The following is a 27,917-nucleotide window of genomic DNA, read 5'->3' on the forward strand; positions in this document are numbered from 1 at the left end:
TCGATGGAAATCGTGCCGCAGCAATTTCTCCAACAGCAGTTAGAGTGACAGAAACATCAGGAGGCCCTGTTGTCTGTGTTTCTCTCCCACCAGTCATGTGTGAATCCTCCACTGTATGATGAGTTGGCACAGGAGTGGGAGGCCTAGTGTGGTTCAGGCCTTTTTATTGTTGTGATTTCACCTAGTATGTACCACCTTTAGTGCAAACTGGCCCCATTCATGGAACCTGTGTCTCTGTCCTTTGGAGAGATGTGTGTTTTAGTCTCTACCTACTTTCACTGTTACTACCATGCATGTCACTACTTCCCATGTGGAGTTTTATCAGTGTTGTAAATGGCCACACCAGTCCTATCGTGCACGGGTGGCTGAACTGGGGGGACCCAGTAGGAAATGCTGTTTTGGGTCTCCTGTACATAAGGACTTGTATCCGGAGTGATGATTCAGAACACCATTATTTGCAAGGCTTTAGATAAGGAAGTGTGCAGAATGTTTTACAATTTGAAGACCCGTCTTTGGATGACTTTTAAAAAACAACACAATTCTTTGAAGTTTCCTGGGCCACGAGCTGGTGCTTAGATTTTGGAGGCAAGGTAGTGGCCTTCATCTCCGACCTGGAAGAGGAATCCCACTTAGCCAAAGTAGTAAATGTGCCAACCACAGAGAGCACTTTCCAGTCTGGTCACATTAACAAAGAAAGCAATCTCTGCCCTCTGACCGGCACATGTTTCTGTTGTGCAGAGAATGTTTTTGAAAACATGTCAGAGATGATTGCCCCAATGCCAGGACACAGCTGGATGGAAGGCATGTTGGATGGAAGGACATCTCATGACTGTATGTTGTACTTGGGATAGATGATGTGCAATGTCAGGACCAGCTGGACATTGATGCGATTTTGTAGAAATCCTCCAAGCTGGGAGTGTCCCTCAGAAACTGTTCATCACACTCACTTTATGTGACAGACAAGGCCAGCTACAGCTGTGCCTTGGCAACCCTGTTAACCTTTCAGGCATATGTCCACCTGGGAGTACCTCCCCGACAGTCCACAGCTCGCCGCCTGGTGGTATAAAACAAGCAAAATATTCTGCTTAATGGACAAACCATAATTGTGGCATCATACAAACAGGTTGTCCACCATGTTATAACCTCAAGTTGAACAAATATATTTCAAGGAAGACGCAATACATGAAAGTGACAGATCAAGTAAACGGAGTAAGACGTGTGTACACTTTAACAGTCAAATCATAACTGAGTCCAAGTCTAGCAGCCGCTGGCTGGCTGGCTGGCCGGCCGCTTAGGTGGCGCTGCTGATGCATGGCTGGCAGAGAGCACCGCATGTAGAGGACGCGCGTAACTGCGCGGCGGCACTTTGAAAGATCGGCGAGTCACAACACACCACCTTACCTTTCTGGTGGATCACAGCATGGGCAAAGCGATCCTTTTTGGCCTTGACTCTTTCTCAACTTTAGGATTTGTCATCAAAAACTCTGCCAACCAGTTTTGGAACAAATCCTGTTTCAAGAATTGGATGACCTCAATAAGGAATACTCTGAAATTTTCTCCGACGGCCTTGGCAAAGCTAGGAACTTAGTGTCTCACCTCACTTTAAGGGCGTCGGTATACCCTGCTTCTTCCATGTGCAGTCTGTGCCCCTTGCATTGAGGGATGCCGTGAAATTTAATTAGACAGCCCATGTCAGTGACTGAGGGTGTGATACCATTAGTTATCATAAAAAAGCCAGCAGGAGAACTGCGCCTGTGTTGAGATTTTAAGGTCACCATCAATTCTCAGTCAGAGGTCGATTCGTGTCCCATTTCAAAACCTGACAATTTTTCTCAGCAATAGTGGGTGGACAACATTTTTTAAAATTCCATTTTCCTGAAGCTTATTTACAGCTACCTCTGGACAAAGAATCACAGAAAGTCCTCTTAGTCAACATATTGCACAATTTGTATAGTTTCAAATGTTTAGCTTTTGGGGTGGCCAGTCATTTTTCAACGATTCCTTGAACAGCTGCTGCAGGATGTTCCTGGTGCATAAATGGTAATGGGATTGTCAATGGCAGAACACTTGGAAAACTTGTGGTGGCTGTTTCACATCCTCCAGTTAGTGGGCCTCAAATGTAACCTCGAGAAATCTGTATCCTTTCAACCATTAGTGGAATAACTATGGCATGGTATCTCCTGCAAAGGTATTCAAACCACACAGAAGTTGGTCAAGGCTATTCTCAATGTTTCCCCACCCCCAGAAATCTAAAGGAGCTCCAGTATTTTTGGTAAGCTCACATATTATGGCATATTCATCCTAGGTGTGGTGTTGATTGCACATCCACTAAACAATCTATAGAAGAAGGGCATCCCTCTCGTTAGTCAGAAGCACGCAGTCGGGCTTTCAGGACTCCAACACACGCCCCAGTATCTGCTCCCTGTCTTGCCATGTTGGTAGTGGTGATGGACAGCTCTGACCAGAGCCTGGCTCAGAGATGCACATGGCTCAGAACATCCGATCGTTTCTGCTCTAAAGACACTCAATGCCACACAAAAGAGATAAATCACAATTCAAAAAGAAGGCTGTTGCAATTATCTCTGTGCTAAAGAAATTCTGTGTTTTCCTCTACATAATGAAGTTTCACATCACAGACCATAAGCCATTGCTCTCACTCTTCAGTCCATCAGCGAAGCTCCCTGAGGAAATTGCCCACAGCCTTTACTGCTGGGCAATTTTCTCAGCAGGTATCATTATGAAATTCACTTCTGCAATACCACGGAACAATACAACATGGATGTCCCTTTCCCATCTCCCAATGGGACCTGATCTGGAGTTGACCAAGATGAGATTTTGTGTTTCCACTTTGATAAAGATATTCAGCAGGTGGTGGATGCATTTCCTAACATGGTACCTCATGTGGCAGCAGTGGTGGTGAAAGATATAATTTTACAACAGGTATTCATACTTTTGGTCATGACTTCAACCACCTGTGCCACTACTTTCACCTTCACTACTGGTCCATCCTGGTGGATGGTGTTATCCTGCTCACTACTGATCAGTGATCTCTCCAGGTGGTCCTGCTGGAACCTTTGCACCACACTATACAACAACTCCTACACAACGGTCACTGAGGCACCTCTTGTACCAAACTTACTCGGCACCATGTTTACTGGCTGGGCAGAGAACATTAAGTTGAGCATTTTTTGTTCAAAACTGTTCTTAGCGTGAACAGCAGCAGGCAGCACCCCCTTCAGACATTCTCTTCTTAGCTGATGCCCTCCTACCTGTGGGAGTGGGTTCACATTGACTTTGTGGGACCATTCACAGATATGACCTAGCTGATTGTCCTCATTCCCACGTTTTTAGTGAGTTCTGTTCTCACAACAGAATTCACCATCTGCTGTGACCACCCCCTACAAAATAGAAAGGCCAAAATGCTCACGCAGGGATAGACGTATGTGGCAAAAGTTTCTCCAAATGAGATCTTACTTTTCTTCCTTTTCTTTAAATTCATACAGGTCATCACCAATAGGAGAGAAGAGCCCAGTGGAACTCTTCCATGGCCATCAAGCCTGCAAGCGTCTCCACTTCACGCTACAGTCACCTGGGGTCCTGTCTGTGATGACATCATCTCATTTCTGGCTGGGCACCCGCATGTGGGTGAAGGAGTTACGACGTCAGGACACGGATTGCAGTAGTCACCCAGCAGCTGTGGGGCCACGGTGCGTTCATTTTGGGCATGGGGGACTGGATGGCGACATACCATAAAAGTCAGCTGTGCCTGCAGGATGGAACCCAACCACCCTGTCCTCTGGACCTTCCGGTGGTTGCCCACTGCAACAACGGCACCAACCTTCATCCCTCCCCTGTCAGACCCTCTGCCCCCTTCTCTCCTCGTAGGCCACTCAAAATGGACCAGCTGTTGGTCGACGATCAAGCTGTGGTACTGGCCACATCCGCAGCACCCCTTCCATGTCGGGATCCAACAGAGACGAGGAGTGGCTTCCACTCCCTGTGTCAAAGGTGCAGTGATGTCCACCACACAGCCAGTCTGGAATCTCCCCTTTGTATGCTTCTGTCAGAGCCGATCGGGAGCAGGTCAAGCAGGAGAGACCATCTGATATCCTCGATGATGTCGGCCTGGTACAAGGCACTGCTGAGATTTTGGCCGAGCATGAGTCACCACACTGACATGAAACTTGTTGCTCCCCCTGTAAATGAAGGGATTTGGTAACCAAACAACCACCTAGGCATCAGGCACTGCTTGACAGCTTTGTCAGCGGCCGCTAAGAGATGACATGGCAGCTGAACAACAGCGCACGACTGTGCAGGTGCATTCAGCACTCCCTGGCATGCGTGCCCATGTAGGGAAGTACCAGCTGGCGCATACCCTTATTCTCCTCTGGCCCCACCTGTGACTCACTTTGCATCTGAAATGTGTTGTGGTTTTCTTGCCACGTGGCACCATGAACTTTGTACTCATATTATTTTTCCTGCGCACCTGTCAAAGCAGTGATGGTGTGTTTTTATGTTGTGAGCTACAACAGGGGCCATTTCATGGTGCATAAAAGATTTATTGTAGCATCAGTTACTAGGGTTTGTTGAGAATTTCTTAGATGCATTCACACTGCTGAAATAATATCACAATGAATGGTACAGCTCTTCATTGTTGTCTTAATATTTTCTTGGTAAGCATACCCAATTAGTTGATGAAAATTTTAAAGTCTATGTATGATAAACATCAAAAGAAACTTCAATGAAAAATTGCCTAAATTCTAGAGTTCAAGAGAGAGGTGGCTATTTGGATGGCATGAGCCACAATTTTTGGTGTTCTATGGGGCCTACCGCTACTTTCCTAGTATGAATTGTGGCCAATGGTTATGTGGTTGTTATAAATGAGAAGATTACTGTAGAAAGTCCTAACAAAAACACCAATATCCAATGCTCAATCCGACAATACACAACACCAGTTCTGTGAGATTTCATCTGATTAATATGTAATCCAACTTCAGAACTTACACAGGTCTGCATAATCATCTGACTAACATTATCGTGCATACATATGTGGTAAGTTTTAGAACAGAGAATACAATGGACATATCTTCTCTCATGATCACTAATGACAGAAAGAGTTGCACAATATCACAAATAGTACAGTACAGCCCTGGGAAAAATTCACATGCATGCATTCAATCTTCAATCACCCAAAGACATATGAAGAGCTAAAAGTGGTGCAACATTTTATTCATCATTTGAATTCAGGTGCTTTCATTGTGTTAGTAATGAGTTGCATATATTGTAAATCACTACTCCCACGAGGCAGTTCAACAATTCATCTTGCCATTAGTTTTTCTATAGCCTGACACAAGTAGTGACTGGTTGTCTTCATGAACACAGCAAGTTTGTGCTATTTAAAATTATGTACAAAACTGCGCTGGCGCGAATGTCAGGAGCAGATGGGAGGCCTCTTGGGGCTCGTCTGTGGTGAGATCCATTGTCAGTGAAACGCAAGTCGTCTGGAACAAGTCAGAGGGGACTGGAGGAGTGAAAGGGTGGAGGAGTGAAAGGGTGGAGGTTGGGGGTGGTGGTGGGGGTGTGGGGGAACTGCTTATTATTGCACAGGATGAAGCCATACAAAACACAGATATGAGCAACACTAAGCCGGAGCAAGACAGTAGACTCTTTCTGGGACAAAATTGGAGGAGGAACATCACACAACAGTTGTGTCTTTGATAATGTACAGTTTACTGGCAAGAACAGCAATCAACCATTATTAGTTCCAGTTGTAATGGATCACAAGTCTAACTGTGTTCAAAAATTAGGGACTGGTATCCCTATTAAAAATGATGGTTCTGTAGTTACTTTCCTGCTTAAGCAGGCAGCTAGCTTATTCCCCTGGATTTCTGTACGACTCAAGATCCAAGTTAAACGAGTGAACATATTGTACAGCTGAAACCATAAAGAAAGTCAGGGAGAGTGAATGTGATTAGGTGAGAGGGCAGTATTCAGTCAATAGCCCACAGACTGCTCATAGCCATGTATTCTTCTTTTTGGAGGGGTCTAGCAACTGCTAGCAGTTCTACCATGAATATGAGGCAGGCCTCTAAAAAGAGTGCTGTTCCTGGCCTGGCACACATCAAAACATATCCTGTCTTTTGTGAAGGCATTGCTAATTACGCATATAAATTTTTTTTTCATGATTTTCTTTAGATTTCTGTTCTTTTTCTTTTGTTTATATGGGCATTTCTAATTGTGATTATGTAACATTCTACTGTGGTTTTTAAATGTAAAGATGTAATTGTGATTATTTCGTTTGCCAATGGACAAATATGTTTCTTGCTTTGTACCTGTGGAAAGGTTTGTAAAGTTCTCTTTTGGAATATTATTAATTGTGAAGAATGCGGTCAATAACATTTATAAAGGTTTATGTAATTTACGATAACGATATAACATCTATAGACAGGGGACAGCGATAGTGATATCGAGAGTCGAAAAGGTTGTTGCGTAGTAGAGGGGATGGTGGATGGCGTGTCTGTGAAGCGTGCACGGGAAAAATAGTACTGTTTTTCATGAAAAGCATACGTAATTGTATGGACAGTGATACCAAATTATCAGATTGTTAATTCTCTTTACCACTGTGGTATGTAATGCCATCGCCAGCGAACTCTAAGAGCAAATAAACTGGACTGTGAAAGTGCCGCTAACATTACTTTGTTGTGGCCGACATGAATTGTGCTTTTATGCGAATTAACTTTGCTGGTATTGGTTTTGGGTGGTGGAACTGTTGGATATCACATTCTATCAAGCTGTGAAAGTGAAGACTAATTAACTGTGCAATATAAATGGCTTTCAGTGACGTTGTCAAAGTTTGAAATGCGAGAACAGAGTGGACATTGTTTACGGTGTGCTTCACACACAAGAACAATTCTATGAACTGTGTATTTGTGGTTAAGATTATATGAATGTGACGAACCGTGTAATTATGGACGATAGCGTCACGGACAGTGCATAAAGTGTAAAAACAAGCAATGTCTACGTCATGTACTTTGAAAGAGAGGACATGTCAACAACGTTCGTATACTGGTGTCTTGTGGTTTGTTAATCACCACGGGGTTAATGATGCAGCTGTGCCGGAACTTTATTTGCGTTCGCCGGAGAAGATTAACCAGCGGAACTGTCTGTATCCTGCTCTCATCATCGTAACCCGCCGACATCGTGCTGCCTAACGCAATGCTTCGTATGCAACAAAAAGTTAAGGGATTTCACCAAACGCTATCCCCTGACTTAGAAACTTTCTTTCTCTATTAAAAGTATAAGAATTACAGACTCTATTTAATTAAATTCTTTGTTTAAATTGTTTGCTTTCTGCTAACGAACATAAAATTACAATCAGTGAATTAAAAGTTGCCTGGTAGTCATTGTTGAAACACCAGTAAATATAAACTTCTTCCTCTCACTAGAACTAATTCTTCTTGCATGTCAAAATTATTGTAGTTATTTTATGTAGTTTTATGTATTGTTATGAGACTAGATATATGACAGTGACTAATAAGAGTATTTTGTAGCGAAATATAGCTTCGCGCGAAAATTACGGCGACCACCATAATTGCTTGCGTTCTTACCAATAACGTAAAAGCTGCTATTCCCGTATTGGTGCCTTTCCTGACGTGAGCGGGAATTATAAATGTCAGCTGCCAAATCACGTAGTGACTGTTTACCCAGTAATAAAAGTTTTTGATATTCTATTGCTACGAGTCGTAGTATTAAGAGACACTGGTTATACTCAAAAGTGGGTAGATGTATGGTGAAACCCCCCCCCCCAGTGTTCATGTGATTGTTAACAGTATTGTGTGTGATTCATGAAATTTTGTCACTTTTTCTAATTCCTTTAAGATATTGTCTTAGATGTCTTTGAAGTTTCAGAGAATGCATACACAATTTTGTCAGTTCAGGTTAATTTCAGAGCAGTTTCTTGTGAATATTAGAGTTTTCAGTTCATAAACAAAGTGGGATCGTGACCAATTGAGAAATACAACAAAGAGTTTGGTTTTCCAACTAGAATTTTGGATGACTTCACAGTTCAGATTGTGATAATTATTTTTCCTGTGGGTTGAGGTCATCACACTTTTTTACTTCTTTAGAGCCATCAGTTTAATTAATCTCATCCTTTTAGAAGGAAGGAAGATTAGGGTTTAATGTCTCATTGACATCAAGATTATCAGAGTCTGAGCACAGGTTCTGATTGTTCCAAGACCATGGAAGGAAATCGTGCAAGCCCTTTGAAAGGAATCATTCAAGGATTTACCTAGAGTGATCTAGAAAAATCACAGAAAACCTAAATCAGGATGGCCAGACTTGGATTTGGACCAAGAATGCAAGTCCAGTGTGCTAACCACTGTGCCACCCTGCTCAGTCAGCATCTTGGTTTTCCCATAGGACTAACAGGAAGCTATTTCAGAAAACAGTAAGGGCAACAGAAATTCTAGGACCTTGGGAAAGAACCATGATCTGGATAAACACTAGGAGTTATCAACTGGGTTCACCCCATAGATGGGAAGTATGAAAAACTTCCAAATGCCTTCTGATTTAGAAGCCAACCATGTTGTCAGGGGATCGACACTTCTGGGAGGGGGAGAAAGAATCTGATAATTCTAATGGGTAAGAAATTGTTAGGTAGTAGTTGCATAACTGAGTGCAGCTTCTTTGCCACTGGCCAGTGTCAAGTCATGACTGGGGGAGTGGGGAGGGTGACATGTATTCAGTCAAAATATTTTGGGATGGACCACCAGATCTGAGCAGGAACTTGAGGTTACGCTGGACTATTGCCTTCCTACTTCTGCTTGAAAATGACATGACCAACCATGGCTACAGCAACATGCAGAGAGTCCCCTTAGCCTGAATTATAGTCACCAGATCATGATGGGTAGCTTATTTCATCTGAAAACTGTAGAAACTTGTTCCCTACTTCATCCAGCACAAGAGCAGAAACACCTTCCCATTTTCTACATCCACAACACAATTTGCAACTGCAAAAAACTAAAACACTGCAGATGTTTGAGCGTTCTCAATAGTTTCACCTTCCAGTTCTACACTGAAAGTCAACTATGCTGGACTAGGCAAGGCTTTAATTTTCCTCACCCACTCTTTTCAGTAGTACAACACACTTGTGATCAAATCTCACCCAAAATCAACATCATATTTTGCCTCTCTCATTTCTTATGTCCCTCCAACCATGACTGTTCTCCCACACCCACAAACCACTGCTTGATAACTTTACAGGAATTCTTTACTTTAAAATTTCCTTCTCTTCTTTCTCAAGGCCAGATATGTTGTGACTTATGTACGAGTGATCATGAGAAGCCTCAATATAGAACCTCCACACAGACAAAGGCTATGGCTGTTGAGGTTAATAGTAATGATTGCGTAGCAGAAAATCTCCTCCAATGGGTGCACATATCAACCGTGAAGCTTCTTAGAAGCATATATCAGAAGTATGGCATAACCTCAAATTCAAAGATCTGTTCGCACCTCCTTACCAGGCCTCACAACTGTAAATACACAAATCCAGCTACCCCAGATACTCAGCTGTGACTGATAACTATGCTCCTCCTGAAAGTATTTTGGACTTAGTTGATTAACATCTCCAGCCCATTGTCTACAATCTACACTAAAGTAACAAACCACTTGCTCCAGTGCCTGTCCGCAGCTGTTACATGATTACCATGAGGCATCCTTGTTGCCACAATTAATGCCATTTCCTTATATGTTAACATTTTCCCATTGCCATAGCCATACTGCTATCAAATACTATCTTTCCCAATGGCATGCAATCCTCAAATATACATAATTCCTCATACACATAACAGATATATCCTCACCCACAACTGTGTGTCTTTCGAAGTTTGATATACAAGCACCAAGAAAACTCCTTCAACACTCCACAAAATTATTAACATTTTGCATGAGTAAGACACATTACTGATACTTCTGTCATTTGGATTCAGGGCCAATATACACTGTCCTTATTCCTCTACATTCTTAACACCATCTATCTAGTTCATTTCATTTGATGCCATTCAACTAAGCAAGCCACATTCCTGGATGAAAATCCAGGTGTAAAACCTGTGCCATGCATGCACACAGCACATTCTATCCAATCCTGCCAGTGATATACCCACTCCCATCTGAGGCAGAGTCACCTGTAATATAAGTCACCCAAATATCAACTTCAAGGTAACTATGGTATAGATTTTTATTTGGGAATGGCCACTATCAAATGTCCACTACAGCTCTACATATTTGTCTACAATAACTGCTTCGCAACCAATGGACACCCTGCCAGCCTGTTTCCCAGTCTTCAGCATGTAATGATTTAGGCCATTCTTCATGGATGCAGTAATTTTCATAAACAGTGTATCTGTGATTTACTAGTATATCTTTTTACACTTATTTAACACAGAAAAATTATGATTAATTACAAATGTCATACTGAAAGTTATCAAAATTTTATTCTCAGGCTGTGTGTGATTGCAACTGATTTTGCTACATAAAGCAGATGATCCCAAATAAGCACAATGGGAGAAAGACTCATGGCGACTTACTTTGTAAAATTCTGTGTCAGTTTTTAGCAGCATTTTGATGGCAGATCTTCACCACCAATTGCAGACTGTGTATTTTGAGAGCACAAGGATTGGTGTCAGTTAAAACAGTTTAACAATGGAAATATAGACATTAGAGATCATACTGGCACAGGTTGTTGTTCCTCCACTAAAATGGGCAAAACCTGGAATGAGTGAATGAACCTTTCAAGGTAAACACACACCACTAAGGGAAATTGCATATTCCTTCAAGCTGCATATACAGTTGTTCAAAGGCTGATTGTAGAGATGAGATATAATACCCAGTGTAGCCTTTGGTTGCCACATTTGCTGACACATTTCACAAGAGGAAGAATCAGCATCTATGAGTTTGGAAATTCTTGTACATTCTCCCAACAATACAGATGTGGTGCCTTCCAGTAAACATTTGCTTGGATTTCTCAAGGACAAAGTTTGAACAGAATAGTTCAGGAGCAATCAGGTGGTACTTGAGGTTTATCAACCTACATGTAGCTCAAAAAAAGTTCTACAAAAGAACCAAATGTATCTTTGGGATAGCATTCGCTTTGCTGATATGCCTAGTGTTTAACTAGGCTCACATGTTTAATGTTTTTTTCTGGGCAGTTCTCAGCTAAGCTGCCTGAAGTCTACCTATTACTCTTTAACACACAGTGGACAGAGCACATAGTGCACAGAGCCACGGATATAGGCCATCTGCTTTAACCAGTGGTTTTCAATATAGCTACTATTTGTGAGACACTGTATGTACCCTCTGAGCACTTTCCATGTTCTAAATTATTACATGAGCTGTTCAGCAATTGTAGGCATGCTGTTTCTGATACCACATTTCTTGGCTTCATCAACTTTTAACCAAACTATTGCCTTCCAGCCCAACATAGCCCATGGTCTATGCTGCAGATAAGTGTCACCAGAACCTTAATTCTGAATACAAGCCACTGCCATTATGGCAGTGGTCAAAGCAAATGGTCAGCATCACTAACAGAATTGACACCCATCCTCCCTCCACAAGCACATAAATGGGGACACATTTCTTCACAACACTGTCAACTGGTCTGTGTCAGACATTGCTGAACCATCTCAAAGTGTAATCTACATACCAACTGAAATTATACACAATCTCTTCAGTATATGGGGATGAAAACACACACTAAATTAATAGTCAAAAACATACTTAATGTGAAGCAAGATCCTCTAAAAATATGGCTGCAGGAGATTTTATGGGAGAAATGTTGCCATTTAGTAGAAGGATTCATGGAGGATGTAGTGTTAATTTGAGCAAAATGTAAATTAGTATTAAATTTTTCCTTCTATAACAAAATTGTATCATTATTAAAAATGATTTTGATTATGTACTTTATGAGAGTAACAAAACACAAATCACAATGCATTGCCATTGATTTCCTGATGTGGTTATCCAGTGGATAACATCTGAACTTACACATACATCATTAGTCATTACTGATCCCAGATATTTTAATTTTCTTACACTTGGCAAATTTGGTTACATCAGACAAGTATTTTCATAAAGTGAATAATATATAACAGAAATGAGGGTGTCTTGCATGAAACAAATTTTAGCCCTTATACACAAACTAGCTTTCTGCAAGGCCTATATCAATTTAAAATTTTGTTGCATGATTTCTTGTTTTTCAAAGAAGGAAAGATGTCTTTCACTATGATTTAGTATTAACTAGGAAATAAATTATACAAACACAGCAAACCTTTTTCCTGTACTTGGCAACAGTACAGTATTAATAAACCAACACAGGAAGATATACAGCACAGCTGTAGTGCCCATGACATGTCCTGAGGGGGAACCTGGGCCAGTTTCGCAGGTCATGTGTGTTTGTTGCAGCATTATGTGCGACTGCTGTTCCCGCACCCACCAATATGGGCGATGCTCCATAAACAGCCTGAAATCACAAAAATGATTTAATACATCGTCCACATTTACCAACTACTGTCTTATACACAATTTCCAAGATTTGTCTTTCACTGTGTGTGTTTTTTTTCTGGTTTCACTTTCACCAGAAGTGAAATAACACAAATAACAATGTTATTAGTCAGGACATACAGAAATGTGAATTTCAAAGTACAGAGGGATGCTGTAAGTAAAACTAGCATGAAAAATATTTTAAGTCTGAAACTATCTGCAATTAAATGTGTTACCCTAGTTCATCAATAGGAGGATTGTACTTTACAAAAGATGACAGAAATGGCCACCCTTGATAGCAATGCAGCACTGAGGCTATTTATCAAACTTTAAGACACACACCACAGCTCTGCCTGAGGGTTGGCAGCAATAGTTTCTCAGTGTTATGCTGTAGCTCTTCCAGTTTATACTGTTTATTGAGCACATCTGATTACAACTCCTGTCACAGGTAAAAATCATTTGGAGACCAGGAGACATTCCCGCTTTTGCTGGAAACCCTCTCCTCACTGAGATGTTTGTTGTAGCTGTATCCTGCTTAAGATAGTCATACATTAATTCATTTTCTGTTAGTTCATCGACAAATTGATCAAAAATGTTCTGTTTTCACAAAACATTGAAAAAACTTTCTGGGCCAGTTTTATTTTGGCCATCCTGTATAACAACCATGAACATAAAATAATGGTTACAGACCAACAACAAATGTCTTTCTATGTATTAATATTCATCTTAACTGAAACTATCAAGTTCCTTAATCTTCCACCAAAATTATAAGATCAAAGGAGCAGTTAAGTATGAGATACTATAAAACTGTTGCTGTTTTGTAGATTGACAAAGACTCACATCATAAGGTTGGATTCCACCTATTTTATTTGGTTTTGAAATTCTGTGGCTATTAACCCTCAAGTGGGTGTGCCATTTTTCATAGCAAAAGTGGGCACATGGTGCACTTAGAATAGCAGGCTTTATGTTACCACGGTAAACATACATGAGCAAAATCACAGTTTAATCTTACTTTAATTAACAAAAATGAAATTAATGTACATAGTATGAACTAAAGCACTGTTTAATAAAACAATAATGAAATAGGCTTTCATTATATCACTCTGTTGGCACAGACAGGTGTTACCGAGACAGTAACGACTCACTCAAGTATATGACAGTGCATTTGCGTCAGATCCCAGCCAACCATTTATTTGATTACTAATTACCTTTTACACAACTGCCTCATAGTGGGATTGTGCTGTTAGGTTATAATCTGCATCATTTTCTGGCATGGATCATAAATTTTTAAATTTTTTCCAATCTAGCTTGCCCTGCATTTTGTATTACTGCTGCTCACTTGGGCTGTGACAAGACAATTTATCACTGTTAGCTGAAGCAATAGGTATGGGCTCAGAATTGAGAAGCAATAATGGAACTGTGCAAAAGCATTTTACTTGCAGTTGGCACACTTTATACACAGGTGCACCTGCTTGAGGGTTCACCCCTTGGCCTACAACACCAAGTAAGGCTTGTGGTAAGGACGTTGAGCCATAAAGAATAAGCACCAGCCTGCCTCCTGGTACTTCATGTGGTCAACACAAACAAGTTGATCCTGGCTTGTGGTACACCATTTGGGGCAAACAACAACAACACGAGTCGCACTTGTGGTTCAATGGTTCTCGATAGTCTTTTCCTTTAGCTACATGTATTCCATGGCATTCACATGTGTTGGTTACAGTTTCCTAAAAGAATTAAACAACCCATATACCTATCCATCAGTAAAAAGAATATCTAATATTGGTGATAAGTGTGGCGTTATTGCAGACCTGATTCCTTAGATCCTGCCAGCAGTGATGGTGATTGTAGTGGTATTGTGTTCCCTGTATGAGAAAGTCCAAGAAGATTATCTTTGAAGATGACACTGACAAAGGCAGTATTAATCATTTATCGATTTGGGACAAACAAATTAACAATCCAAAGATCTGGGAGTATATGCACACTCCTGGCACAAGAGCACCAATTTTAGAGAAGTTGGGTGGATGTACAATGTTGGGTGGAAGTACAGTGTTTTAGAATGTGGTTTGGGATAGTGTTGTCACAGAAATGAATCGGTACACAGAAAACACAATGATTAATCAAAATACAAGAAAGGAAATTGATGAGACATGAACCCCTGTGGATTGTAATGAAATTAAAATATGCTTTGCATTGTAACAACAACAACACTGTACTATTGTACATATAAGTAATTTTTTTTTTCCATCTGATTTTTCGATAAATTAGTGTAATTGATGTTCTGATTTCATTTCTTTTTCGTTTCATGTCATTGTGTTAAGAAAACTGTAAACGAGTTTCAATGTGAAAATTAATGTTTATGTCAAATGTCAAGCAATATTGTAATAGAATTGAAATGTAACAAATGTTGAGACTGTTGTAATATGTTTAAAATTGTAACTGTGCATCTGGTCCATACGTAGGCAATGTGTTAGGATATGTAGAATGCAAAACCTTGGGTGAATACCCTGTCTGTAAGGGAGCGGTAAAAGGTGGATGGCAGGCGAGCGCGGGAAAATGCGCACGGGCGCTGCACGGCATAACGGGCTCAGCAGTAGTAGCTGGAGTTTGGCATTGGTCTGAGCAACACGTTCTGGAGCGAGGAGGCTCTCCTGAGTTTCATTGAGCCTCGGGTATGCCGTTCCAACGCCCATACAGCATGGCAAAATTCCATAGGCACAATATGGAAAAGTATTGCGACACTAAGAAGAATTAAAGTGCCGGTACATCAAGAGCCATAGCTGTGGTTGTATGTGTGCTCTGTGCCTCGCCATCTCGCCGCCCGCCAACCGCCGCATCGATACAAACAGGTTGAAACTTTTAGTACTGTATTCGTATGGACCAGTGTTACTTTTGTTCCACACTGTTCAATAACAACTTAAATTTTACCAGAACTTTCCTATCATTTAATTATCCTCACAAGTAACCTAGACAGGGTCCTTTCCAAATGTTGTGCAATCCGAGTGTCCCGAAATGAAAAATTTAATTTTGTGTTAATAATAATTACTTGCAGACCTAACTATGTAAGAATGGTGTTTAAAGAACTGTTTTGTTAATGAACCAGTAAATGAATAACGAAGGTCTGATAAAGTTGGAAAATAACTTTCATATTGATTTAGTAATGAAGTTTAATTATTTTGAGACAGATATAAAGGTATTTAAATGAGTAGGAAATAAGATAAAGAGAGTAGTAACTCATATATTGGAAATCTTGAGCACATAACGGTGTCAGTAATTAATTTTTTTAATACAGTGATCACAACAGTTTCAGGTTCCCCCCCCCCCTTTTTTATTCATTTGAATTCTGAAGTGCTCTAAATTGATCTGACCAGCAAAAGTTAAAGTCAATGTAAAAGCCAAAATTTATCAGTGTTTTATCTTTATCAAAATTGACATTTTGTGTGTGGCTCGAAAGTGCTATTTCTAGGGTAACCTACGCCCGATTTTAATCAGATCAATAGACAGTACGAAGTTTTGTAGTATACATTATAGTGTAGTGTTATGTACACTCCTGGAAATGGAAAAAAGAACACATTGACACCGGTGTGTCAGACCCACCATACTTGCTCCGGACACTGCGAGAGGGCTGTACAAGCAATGATCACACGCACGGCACAGCGGACACACCAGGAACCGCGGTGTTGGCCGTCGAATGGCGCTAGCTGCGCAGCATTTGTGCACCGCTGCCGTCAGTGTCAGCCAGTTTGCCGTGGCATACGAAGCTCCATCGCAGTCTTTAACACTGGTAGCATGCCGCGACAGCGTGGACGTGAACCGTATGTGCAGTTGACGGACTTTGAGTGAGGGCGTACAGTGGGCATGCGGGAGGCCGGGTGGACATACCGCCGAATTGCTCGACACGTGGGGCGTGAGGTCTCCACAGTACATCGATGTTGTCGCCAGTGGTCGGCGGAAGGTGCACGTGCCCGTCGACCTGGGACCGGACCGCAGCGACGCACGGATGCACGCCAAGACCGTAGGATCCTACGCAGTGCCGTAGGGGACCGCACCGCCACTTCCCAGCAAATTAGGGACACTGTTGCTCCTGGGGTATCGGCGAGGACCATTCGCAACCGTCTCCATGAAGCTGGGCTACGGTCCCGCACACCGTTAGGCCGTCTTCCGCTCACACCCCAACATCGTGCAGCCCGCCTCCAGTGGTGTCGCGACAGGCGTGAATGGAGGGACGAATGGAGACGTGTCGTCTTCAGCGATGAGAGTCGCTTCTGCCTTGGTGCCAATGATGGTCGTATGCGTGTTTGGCGCCGTGCAGGTGAGCGCCACAATCAGGACTGCATACGACCGAGGCACACAGGGCCAACACCCAGCATCATGGTGTGGGGAGCGATCTCCTACACTGGCCGTACACCACTGGTGATCATCGAGGGGACACTGAATAGTGCACGGTACATCCAAACCGTCATCGAACCCATCGTTCTACCATTCCTAGACCGGCAAGGGAACTTGCTGTTCCAACAGGACAATCCACGTCCGCATGTATCCCGTGCCACCCAACGTGCTCTAGAAGGTGTAAGTCAACTACCCTGGCCAGCAAGATCTCTGGATCTGTCCCCCATTGAGCATGTTTGGGACTGGATGAAGCGTCGTCTCACGCGGTCTGCACGTCCAGCACGAACGCTGGTCCAACTGAGGCGCCAGGTGGAAATGGCATGGCAAGCCGTTCCACAGGACTACATCCAGCATCTCTACGATCATCTCCATGGGAGAATAGCAGCCTGCATTGCTGCGAAAGGTGGATATACACTGTACTAGTGCCGACATTGTGCATGCTCTGTTGCCTGTGTCTATGTGCCTGTGGTTCTGTCAGTGTGATCATGTGATGTATCTGACCCCAGGAATGTGTCAATAAAGTTTCCCCTTCCTGGGACAATGAATTCACGGTGTTCTTATTTCAATTTCCAGGAGTGTATTTATGGTTTTGCCATATCAGTACAGAACGTGAAACTATCAGTTCAATAGATTTTCTGGCTCTAAAATTTACTATATTATGCAGTGTTACTACGTGTTGTTTTGCATGAATGTACATCAACTTGTACAGGGAAGAAACTCAGTTAATGCCTAATTAGGCTGGCGACCGTATTATTAACAAATTGGTAGCATCTGCTGTGTTGCTTTTTGTCCGTCCTGACGTGTAGTTGCATTTCGGACTTATTTGACATATCATTGTTATTACAGAGTGGGTGTAAGTCTGATTTGCCACCATTCAGGTACACGCGGTCAATATATATACAAAAATCCTGTCTCGTAAGGTGAACCCTTACTATAGTACAGGCTTTAATGAGTATCGTGTGCCCCACGTGCACGTTACAGCGTTATGCATAATAATGGTTCATGGGAAAAAAAAATCAGATGTACTGGTCTAAAAGAGCCATAACAGAATATTTAGAAAAACTATGCTACTGAAAAAATTTGCACAAATCGTTAGGTTTTTCCATTTTGCAAATGATGATATGACTCACAAGATGCATATTTTACATAAAGTCACACCTGCGATAAACTTTTTTAATGAAAATTTCAAAGATGTATATTTAATGGAAAAGAACATAACAATAGACAAATCGTTAATGAAATTTAAGGAACGTGCATCTTATAAACAATTTAATCCCTAAAAGAGGGATGCACTTTAAGATTGTAATTTTCTATGAGTGCTCTCAAAACATAATTAATTTAAATGACGTATTAATTTGCAAACTGTTACTGATACAAATAATAAATCATTTTTGTTCATTGATGACTATAATGTTTACATCTCAGACATCTTCAAATTATTGGTTGCTTATTATTTCACAATTCCTTTCATTTTATTGAAATATATATGTCACACAATGCATATATTTTGTACAGGTTTGAAAACACAGCTAAACAGCTCAATGGCTCAATGCACAACTGACATTCTTGCTTATTATGGTCTGAACAATTGGGAGATAGTAGGTAGCCCAAACAGTTAATGGATTAGCATCTTCTCTCTCAGCTGAGAGACTAGTTTCTCCAGAGGTCTGGGATTCAATCCTCAGTCAGTCTTAAAAAATTTTTCTGTCACTTATTGTTGCTTTCATCATTTGCAATAATTAGTTAACGTGCAAAATGACAGGTTGCATCAATTCAGAGCTTACAGTAAATCAAAAGTACCCCATAACTGGCTGCAGAATTTGGTTCACAGGTTGGAGCATACTACCTGCAATAGGACCATGCCTAGCAATGAACTACAGTGTTCACGTCAAGCTTCAGGTTTGTAGATAGCTTTACTTAACTATATACAGTTTAAGATGATACCGATTAGTTTATCCAGTGCAAAAAGATAATGGGGGTGTTTTAGGACTTCCCAACAAAATTCTTTCAGTAACTTGAGCATCATCTTGGCCACATATACAAGGAATGTCCAGAAAGTAACATTTTGGAAAAAAATCATAAAAACATTCTTTTTTCCAAACCAAAATTTATTTTTACAAGAAAGAGCATTTCTTAAACTATTTTCCCACATAGTTGTCACCATTGTTCAGACATTTGTACTAGCAGGATACCAACTTTTCCATGCCCTGTTCATAAGAAGATGCCACCAGTGAAGACGGCCACTGCCGAACATCACTTTTTGTGTTGTCATTGCTGTCAAAGTGCTTTCCTTCAAAACCACACTTCAAGTTCAAGAACAAGTGTTAGTCAGAATGTGAGAGATCAGGGTTGCGGTTAGTCGAACTGCTTCCAACCGAATTGTTGACTAAGGCTTTGAATGACACCACCAGAATGGTAATGAAACAACACAATGCCTTGACTGAGTAATCTATGCCTTTTGTTTTGAATTGCAAGATGAAGTACCATACCATGTTAATGGTTTCACCTCTGGAAAGGAACTCAACAAGCAGAAAATGTTGCAAAAATGGTGTATGATGTTCAGCATTGGCAGTGTTCACTGTCAGCAGGTTTCTATGAAGAGCACATAGAAAAGCTGGTTTCCTGCTGTGCAAATGCCTGTAAAATGGTGGCAGCAATGTAGAAAAATAGTCAATGTGCAAGACAATGGTCACAGTAAATTTTCTCAAACTGACAATACAATTATGAAGCGTCCAATGCTTCCCTGTGAAGAAACAGAATAACAGCTCCTTCCACACATCAAGTGGAATTCGTCACACATTCAGCAATGCACAACAGTATTTTTAGAAGTGAAGAAATTGATGTTCAGCTGATAACTACACTTTCAACAGGTACAAATGTCACACAGAATATTGGAAAATATTTTAACTCACTGCTTTACGCTAAAATGCCAGTACAGCAAAAGTTTGCTTTTCATTTCTGTGTGGTTTATAACATATAATAAGGTATAATGCCACTACAACATGACTACTTTTCATTTGAATGTATCTTACAATTTACAAAAAATACTATTGGGGATATCATCACAATAATAGGTTCTTCAGTGGGTAAATATGTAAAACCAGCATATGGAAAGAGCTGTGCTTTCCTTTTTGAGTCTGTAACTGGATAAAGAAAAATGACAAAGTCAGTGATTTCAGAATTAATATAAAAATGCTAGTTAGGTACTAACAATGCATGGAAGGCCTAATCTAACATTATAAATGGGGAGACAAAAGTCATGGGATACCTCCTAATATTGTGTCACACCACCTATTACCTAACACAGTGCAGCAACTCATTGTGGTATGGAATCAACAAACTGCACGAATATTCAGCCACGATGCCTTTATAGCTGCGCATAATTGCGAACGTGTTGCTGTCCTCTCCATTATGTCCCATAAATGTTCAATAGCATTCACGTCATACAATCTGGGTGGCCAAATCATGTGCACGAATTGGCCAGAATGTTCTTCACGCCAATGGCGAACAGCTGTGGCCTGGTGACATGTTCCATTGTCATCCTATCCATAAACACACCATCATTGTTTGGAAACCGCTGCAAATAATCTCCAAGTAGCTGAACATAACTACTTCCAGTCAGTTGGTCCAGATGACCCAGTCCTTTCCATCTAAATATAGCTGACACCTTTATAGAGCCACCACCAGCTTGCACAGTGCCTTGTTGACAACTTGGGTCCATGGCTTCGTGGGGTCTGTGGTGCACACGAACACTACCACTAGTTCTTACCAACTGAAATTGGGACTCATCTGACCAGGCCATGGTTTTCCAGTCATCTAGGGTCCAACAGTTATGGTCATGAACCCAGGAGAGATGATGCAGCCAATGCCATGCTGTTAGCAAAAGGATTCACATCGATTGTCTGCTCCCACAGCCCATTAATGCCAAATTTCGTCACACAGTCCTAACACATAAATTCACTGTACATCTCACATTGATTTCTGTGATTATTTCACACAGTATTGCTTGTCTGTCAGAACTGACAACTCTATGCAAATGCTGCTGCTCTCGGTCATTAAGTGAAGGCCTTCTGCCACTGTGTTGTTCATGACAAGTAATACCAGAAATTTGGCATTCTAACCACAGTTTTGACACTGTGGCTCTCAGAATATTGAATTCCCTAATGATTTCTGAAATGGAGCATATCATGCGTCTAATTCCAACTACCATTCTACATTCACTGCCTGTTAATTCCCATCATGTAGCCTAATCACGTCAGAAACCTTTTCACATGAGTCACCTGAGTACAAATGACAGTTCCACCAATGCATTGCCCTTTTATACCTTGTGTACATGATACTACTGCCATCTGTATGTGTGTATATTGCTATCCCATGACTTTTGTCTCCTCAGTGTATATCATAATATCAGCTGTAGTAATTTACTCCATCAGTCACCAAGGGAAAAGTGAAAGATGAAATGAAGCTGTGGAACAACAGAAAGGAACATAATGGTACATAACAGGCAAATGTGACACAAAATACCAATTGTATTCAGGCAGTAGGACAACCACAGTTTCTTCCAAAAACTGGATAGGTCGTGTTCTACTTGTCTTACTCTTATCAGTTTTTCTTCATTGTTGCAATGTCCCACATACCTTCTTTCCATTTCAGATTCAATTAAATTTCATGCTGCTATCACATTTTAATTTATGCTATTGTCTTTCTCCTGGCATGTCACTTGCATTATTCATCTGGAAATATTGCAGAACAATATCAATCTCTCAATGCTTTGCCTTTTTTTACTAGGTCAACTGCAGCTACTTCCTCATGTTTCTTATTTTTCTTTTACAGCGTATTCCCCCCCCCCCCACCCCCCCCCCCCCCCCCCCAGATGACTGCCAAAATGCATTAAGGGTCCACTACATAAACCAGTTGGTCATAGAGGTAAAGTTATGGATGGGGGAGGACAGTACGACGACGACAGAAGTGCATGACCCAAGTCTTGGCGGACGAAAAATGAAAGCCGATAGTAAGGGCCGATGACTGCGCCTTCCGCATGGCTCCCTGCAGCTGGCTTTCAGCAGCACCAATAGAAGAGGAGCAGAAGGAAATACAAAACTCATCAGCATATAGTAGGGGAGATACTGAGGACCCTAATGCTATTGCGAGGCTATTAATGGAAATTAAAAGAGTGGGACCCCCAGGCCACAACCCTGTGGGACCCCAAATCTCTTGTATATGGGGCACACTGTGGGAAGCACTGACACGAACTCAAAGTGCGGAGTGATAATAAGTTCCATATAAACATTGGAAGCAGGTCCCAGAGACACCACACATGCAGAGTAGTGATAATGTGGTGTCTCCAAGGGATATTGTAGGCCTTCGTCAGTCAAAAGAGATGGTAAGAAGGTGTTGCCGCCAGGAAAAGGCTGATAGAATGGCAGACTCCACAGAGACCAAGTCGTCGATAGTGAAGTGCTTTTGGCGAAAACCCCCTGGGATGGAGCCAGAAGACCCCAAGACTCAAGAAGCCAACATACCTGCCAGTTCACCATACAGATGTTGGTGAGGCTGATAGGACAATAGCTATCTACATCTAGTGGGTTCTTACCAGGCTGTGGCACTGGAATGATGATACTTTCAAACCACTGTCATGGGAATTCGCTATTGCTCCAGATGCAGTTGAAGATGGCAAGGACGTGGCGCTGGTAATCGGCTGACAGATGTTTAATCATTTGGGAATGGATGCGGTCTGGGCCAGGGGACGTGTCAGGACAGTCGGCAAGGGCACTGAGAGATTCCCACTCCTTGAAGAGAGCACACTATATGGTTCAGGGTGGCATGGAGCAAAAGATAGGTTTTGTTCCACCCACTGTTTGGGGAAACGAAAGGCGGGGCGGTAATTCTCAGATGCAGAGGTTTGAACACAATGCTCAACAAGACGCTCTGCAATTACGTCTGGATTGTCAGATACAGCTCCATGTGTGGAAATGAGGGTCTCCAAGACTGGGTGATACTTATGCTGTTGGAGGGCCTGCCTATGGTCTCTAATGGCCACAGTGATTTCCGGCCACCAACAAGGCACTGAATTCTGCCAGGGGCAACCTGAAGGACAAAGGATTGCTGATTCAGCTGCGACAACAATGGTAGTAGCGATGGTGTGGATCACCTCATCGATGTTGCCATGCAACAGAGATTCAACAGTGGTAGTGGAGGTGAAACCATCCCAGTCACTCTTGGTAAGAGCCCATCTGGGCAAGAATCCTGATGAGTGATGCTGCGGGAGGGACAGGAAGAGTGGAAAGTGGCCACTGCCACACAAGTCATCATGAGCTCTCCAGTGGATAGACGGGATGAGGCCAGGATTGCAAACTGGGAGATCACTGGCCGAGTATGTGCCACGTGCTATAGTCAAATGAGCAGGGGCACCTGTATTAAGGAGGCAAAGGTTGAGTTCAGTTAGTAGATCCTAGACATCTTTACCATGGCCAGTAATCTTGGTTCCACCCCACAAAAGGTTATGGGAATTAAAATCACCCAAAAGTAGAAAAGGTGGAGGGGGGGGAGTTGGGAAATTAGCGCAGCCTATACATGAGGTGACACTTCACCATCTGGAGGGAGGTAGATTGGTTGGTTGGTTTAAAAGAAGAGTGGGGGGGGGGGGGGGGTGGACCAAACTGTGAGGTCATTGGTCCCTTGTTCCCAGTAAAATAATTACACAATGTAAAGAAAAAAAGAAAGGAGACTTACAGCACAATAACAAGAGAAAGGAAGAACCAGAAGAATGACAGAAGGACAACCAACACTACTACGGACAAAAAAAGGAAAAGGAAACCATAGAGAGAAGCAAGAAACAGGAAGAAAGGGTAAAAACAAGAGAGCAGATGACCGTGGCTGCCCGACTACGAGACTAAAAAGGGAAAAGCCAACCACTCTGCAACACATTAAAACATCCACCCTAAAACCATTAGAGTGGAGAACACAAAGGGACAAACGACAGGTGATAAAACTTATATAGAATGGTAAAAATTACTGTCATGTATAAAACGTAAAACTAAATTAGCTGATGAGGCGTTATCAACTAAAATTAAAGGCAACAGGTCTGGTAACTGAAGAGTCCATCGCAGGGCAGCCAAAGAAGGACAGCTCACCAAGATATGGGCCACTGTCAGCCGGGCGCCCCACTGACACTGAGGTGGGTCATCACAGGGCAGGGCGTAGCCATGTGTTGCCCAAACGTGGCCAGTGTGCAGCCGGCAGAGAACCACAGAGTCCCTGAGAGAGGCCTGCATGGAGGACTGCCACACATTCGTAGTCTCCTTAATGGCACACAGTTTGTTGTGTGTGCTGAGGTTATGCCATTTCGTCTCCCAAAGCCGCAAAACCTTACGGCGTAGTATTGAACGCAGGTCAGTTGCAGAGAAGCTGATTTCCCTAAGAGGTTTCTGTGTACCCTGTCTGGCCAGCCTGTCGACAAGATCGTTGCCTGGGATTCTGATGTGACCTGGAGTCCAGACAAGCACCACTGAACTAACAGACCGTTCCATGGCATAGATGGACTCCTGGATGGTCACTATCAAAGGGTGACGAGAGTAGCATTGGTCGAGACCTTGAAGGCTGCTCGAGGAGTCAGTACACAGAAGAAACACGTTCCCAGGGCATGAAAGGATGTGATCAAGAGCACGAGATACAGCCACCAGCTTGGCAGTGAAAACACTGCGGCCATCAGTAAGGAATTCTGTTCAATATGTCCTCCAAGAAGATACATGAAGCCGATGTGAGCATCAGCCATCAAGCCGTCAGTGTAAACCACTTCGTGGCCTCGGTACTTATCAAGAATCGAGAGAAGTGGCAGTGGGGAGCCGTGGGGTTAACTGAGTCCTTAGTGCCATGTGAAAGGTCTAAGCAAAGCTGTGGCCTAGGTGTACACCATGGAGGTGTACGCGAATGGACCTCAAGTATAGGTGGTAAAGGCAAGGACTCCAGTTCAGAAAGAAGGGATCGGACACGAACTGCAATTGTAAGCCCTGACCTGGGCCGCCGATGCGAGAGATGAACCGCCGTGGGTGGGAAAAGGAGACGGTGATTTGGATGCGCAGAACTACACACGTGTGCAATGTAACTGGCCAGCATTTGTGCATGCCTAACATGCAATGGAGGGACTTCGACCTCCACAAGGATGCTGGTCACCGGCCTCGTTTTAAAAGCTCCCGTCACTAGGCAAATGCCACAGTGGTGCATTCGGTTGAGTAAACGCAATGCTGAGGACACTTCCAAACCATAAACCAGACTCCCATAGTCAAGGCGGGATTGAACAAGGGCTCTGTAGAGCTGCAGCAGCGTAGAATGATCTGCACCCCAGTTGGTGTTGCTCAGGCAGCGGAGGGTATTGAGGTGGTGCCAGCATGTCCGCTTAAGCTGATGAAGGTGAGGAAGCCAAGTAAATCAGGCATCTAAAACCAGTCCTAAGAATCTATATGTCTCCACTACAGTGAGTGGATTGTCATTAAGGTAAAGTTCTGGCTCTGGATGAATGGTAAGACACCAACAGAAGTGCATAACACACGACTTTTCGCCTGAAAACTGGAAACCGTGGGCTACAGCCCATGACTGCGCCTTGTGGATGGCTCCCTGTAGGTGCCGATCAGCAACACCAGTACTGCTAGAGCAGTATGAAATGCAGAAATCGCCTGCATACAGAGAAGGTGAGATGGATAATCCTACAGCTGCTGCTAAACCATTAATGGCCACTAAAAATAGAGAGAGACACTCAATACAGAGCCCTGCGGGACCCCATTCTCCTGGATATGGGGGGAACTATGGGGGGCACCAACTTGGACACGGAAAGTATGAAATGGCAGGAAATTTTGGATAAAAATCGGGAGTGGACCTCGGAGACCCTACTCATATAATGTGGCAAAGATACGATGTCGACAGGTCATGTCGTATGTTTTTCGTAAAGTAAAAAAGACGGCAACCAGATGTTGGCATCTGGAAAAGGCTATTCAGATGGTAGACTCTAGGGACACAAGATTATCAGTGGCAGAAGCCACCCTGACATGGAGCCAGTAGGCCACGTGACTCCAGGACCCAACCCAACCGCCGACACACCATACATTCCAGCAGCTTACAAAGAACGTTCGTGAGACTTATGGGCCAATAGCTACTCACATCAAGGGCATTTGTACAGGTTTGAGCACCAGAATGATGGTGCTCTCCCGCCATTCGATGGAAAGACTTTATCGCACAAAATATGGTTGAAGATAACGAGGAGATGTTGCTTGTAGTCAGGTGAGAGATGTTTAAACATCTGACTGTAGATCCGATCTGGTCCAGGAGCTGTGTCGTGGGAATATGCAAGGGCATCAAGGAGCTCCCACTCTGCAAATGGGGCATTATAAGATTCACTGTGGCATGTAGTAAAAGAGAGGACTTTCCCTTCCAGCTGTCGTTTGAGAGTGCGAAAGGCTGGTGGGTAACTCTCTGACACAGAGGCTCGAGCATAGTGCTCAGAAAAGTGCTCAGCGACCACCAAGGGACTGTCTTTCACCAGCGGCACCCTAGAGAACAAGGGATCACATGTTCCGCTGCAGAAATTATCGTTGTAGTGACCTGCTCAATCACAACATTGATGTCATCACGTGGGGGAGATTCAACGGTGACAGCACAGGTGAAAGTTACCCAGTCTTCCTTGTTTAAAGCCCATCTGGGCAGGCGTCCATGAGCTTAACACCAGGGCAGTGACAGGATGATTGGGAAGTTGTCACTACCACACAGGTCGTCATGTACTCTCTAGTGGATCGATGGGAGAAGTCCTGGGCTGCAAATTGATAAATCAATGGCCGAGTAACTACCTCCAGCCACACTGAAATGTGTGGTGGCCCCAGTATTTAAGAGGCAGAGCTCAAACTGAGACAGTAAAGTTTCGACATCTCTGCCTCGGCCAGTAAGCATGGTGCCACCCCACAAGGGGTTATGGGCATTAAAATCTTCCAAAAGCAGGAAAGGTTTAGGGAGGTTCACTAAAGACTGAGTTTATAACACAAACGCAAACTCCACCTGACACTCAATTACAATCACTACGGTTCCTGTAGTATCCCTTATAGCTGTTGACGGCAGGGATCCACATTGCCGAGAATGAGGTTTCCTGGAGGGCAATGCAGATAGCAGGTGTGAAGTTTAACAGTTGCTGTAGCTCACCCAGGCTGTGGAAAAAACCATCGCAATTCAAGTGGAGGATGACATTATTGTGAGACTAGGAAGGCATGGAACATTCAATGAGGCAGTTTACACCTCAGGGTCACCCGCTGCCACCGACTTTTTGCATCAGCAGTCTATATCCATTTTGTCTGAGGGTCTGCAAGATCTAGGTCCTCAGCGGATGCCAGAGCCTCCAACTCATCCACAGACGCAGAGCTTTGAGGTAGTGGTGGTGTGACACCACAATCTCTTGGTCTTGAGGACCTTTTTGGATTTCTGTCACAGTTCCTTGAGCTTCCCTGGCTGGGAGGACTTCACTGGCTCAGTCTCTGGGACTGAGGATGAGCATGAAGCCCTGCGACTAGCTACTTTTGGGCTCTTAGACCACTGGTGGGTGTCATCTATCCCACTAGCAGAAACCTGGGAAGGGAGTGATCCAAGGGACCCCTTCCTTGCAAGAGCAGCCGAAGAAATCTTACACTTCTCCAGCTTAGAAGAGGGGACAGACATCCCCGATGGTTGGAGGGGTGTTGCTCCTGAAGTATGTGTTGCAGGAGCAACAGGGAGGGAAGTGCCCCCCACCCCCCACCATCATCAAGAGGGCAGGTGTAGTCTTTTGGCTCTGAGAGGTGACTGGGGTTGGTGGAGCTGATGGGGCTAGAACTGTTGCAGTGGCGGCTTCAGACGATGTCATGCATACAAAATGTACGTGTTCAAATTTCATCTTAGCCTCAGAGTAGGTCAGTCGGTCCATGGTCTAGTACACCATGATTTTCCTTTCTTTCTAGAGAATCCTGCAGTCTGGCAAGCAA

The 27,917-nt window shown here is 43.0% G+C and overlaps 1 protein-coding gene across 1 annotated transcript in view; it reads right to left on the minus strand.

The window, feature by feature from the left end:
• LOC124555666 (glucose-6-phosphatase 3) overlaps positions 1-27,917 on the minus strand; it is a 145,295-nt gene that overhangs the window by 55,960 nt on the left and 61,418 nt on the right. The window contains exon 3 of the mRNA XM_047129654.1: positions 12,326-12,517. Coding sequence (XP_046985610.1) covers positions 12,326-12,517 — 192 coding nt within the window. The remainder of the gene's footprint in view (positions 1-12,325; positions 12,518-27,917) is intronic.

This window comes from Schistocerca americana, chromosome X, assembly GCF_021461395.2.
Source record: "Schistocerca americana isolate TAMUIC-IGC-003095 chromosome X, iqSchAmer2.1, whole genome shotgun sequence".
In the NCBI taxonomy this organism is placed as follows: Eukaryota; Metazoa; Arthropoda; class Insecta; order Orthoptera; family Acrididae; genus Schistocerca; species Schistocerca americana.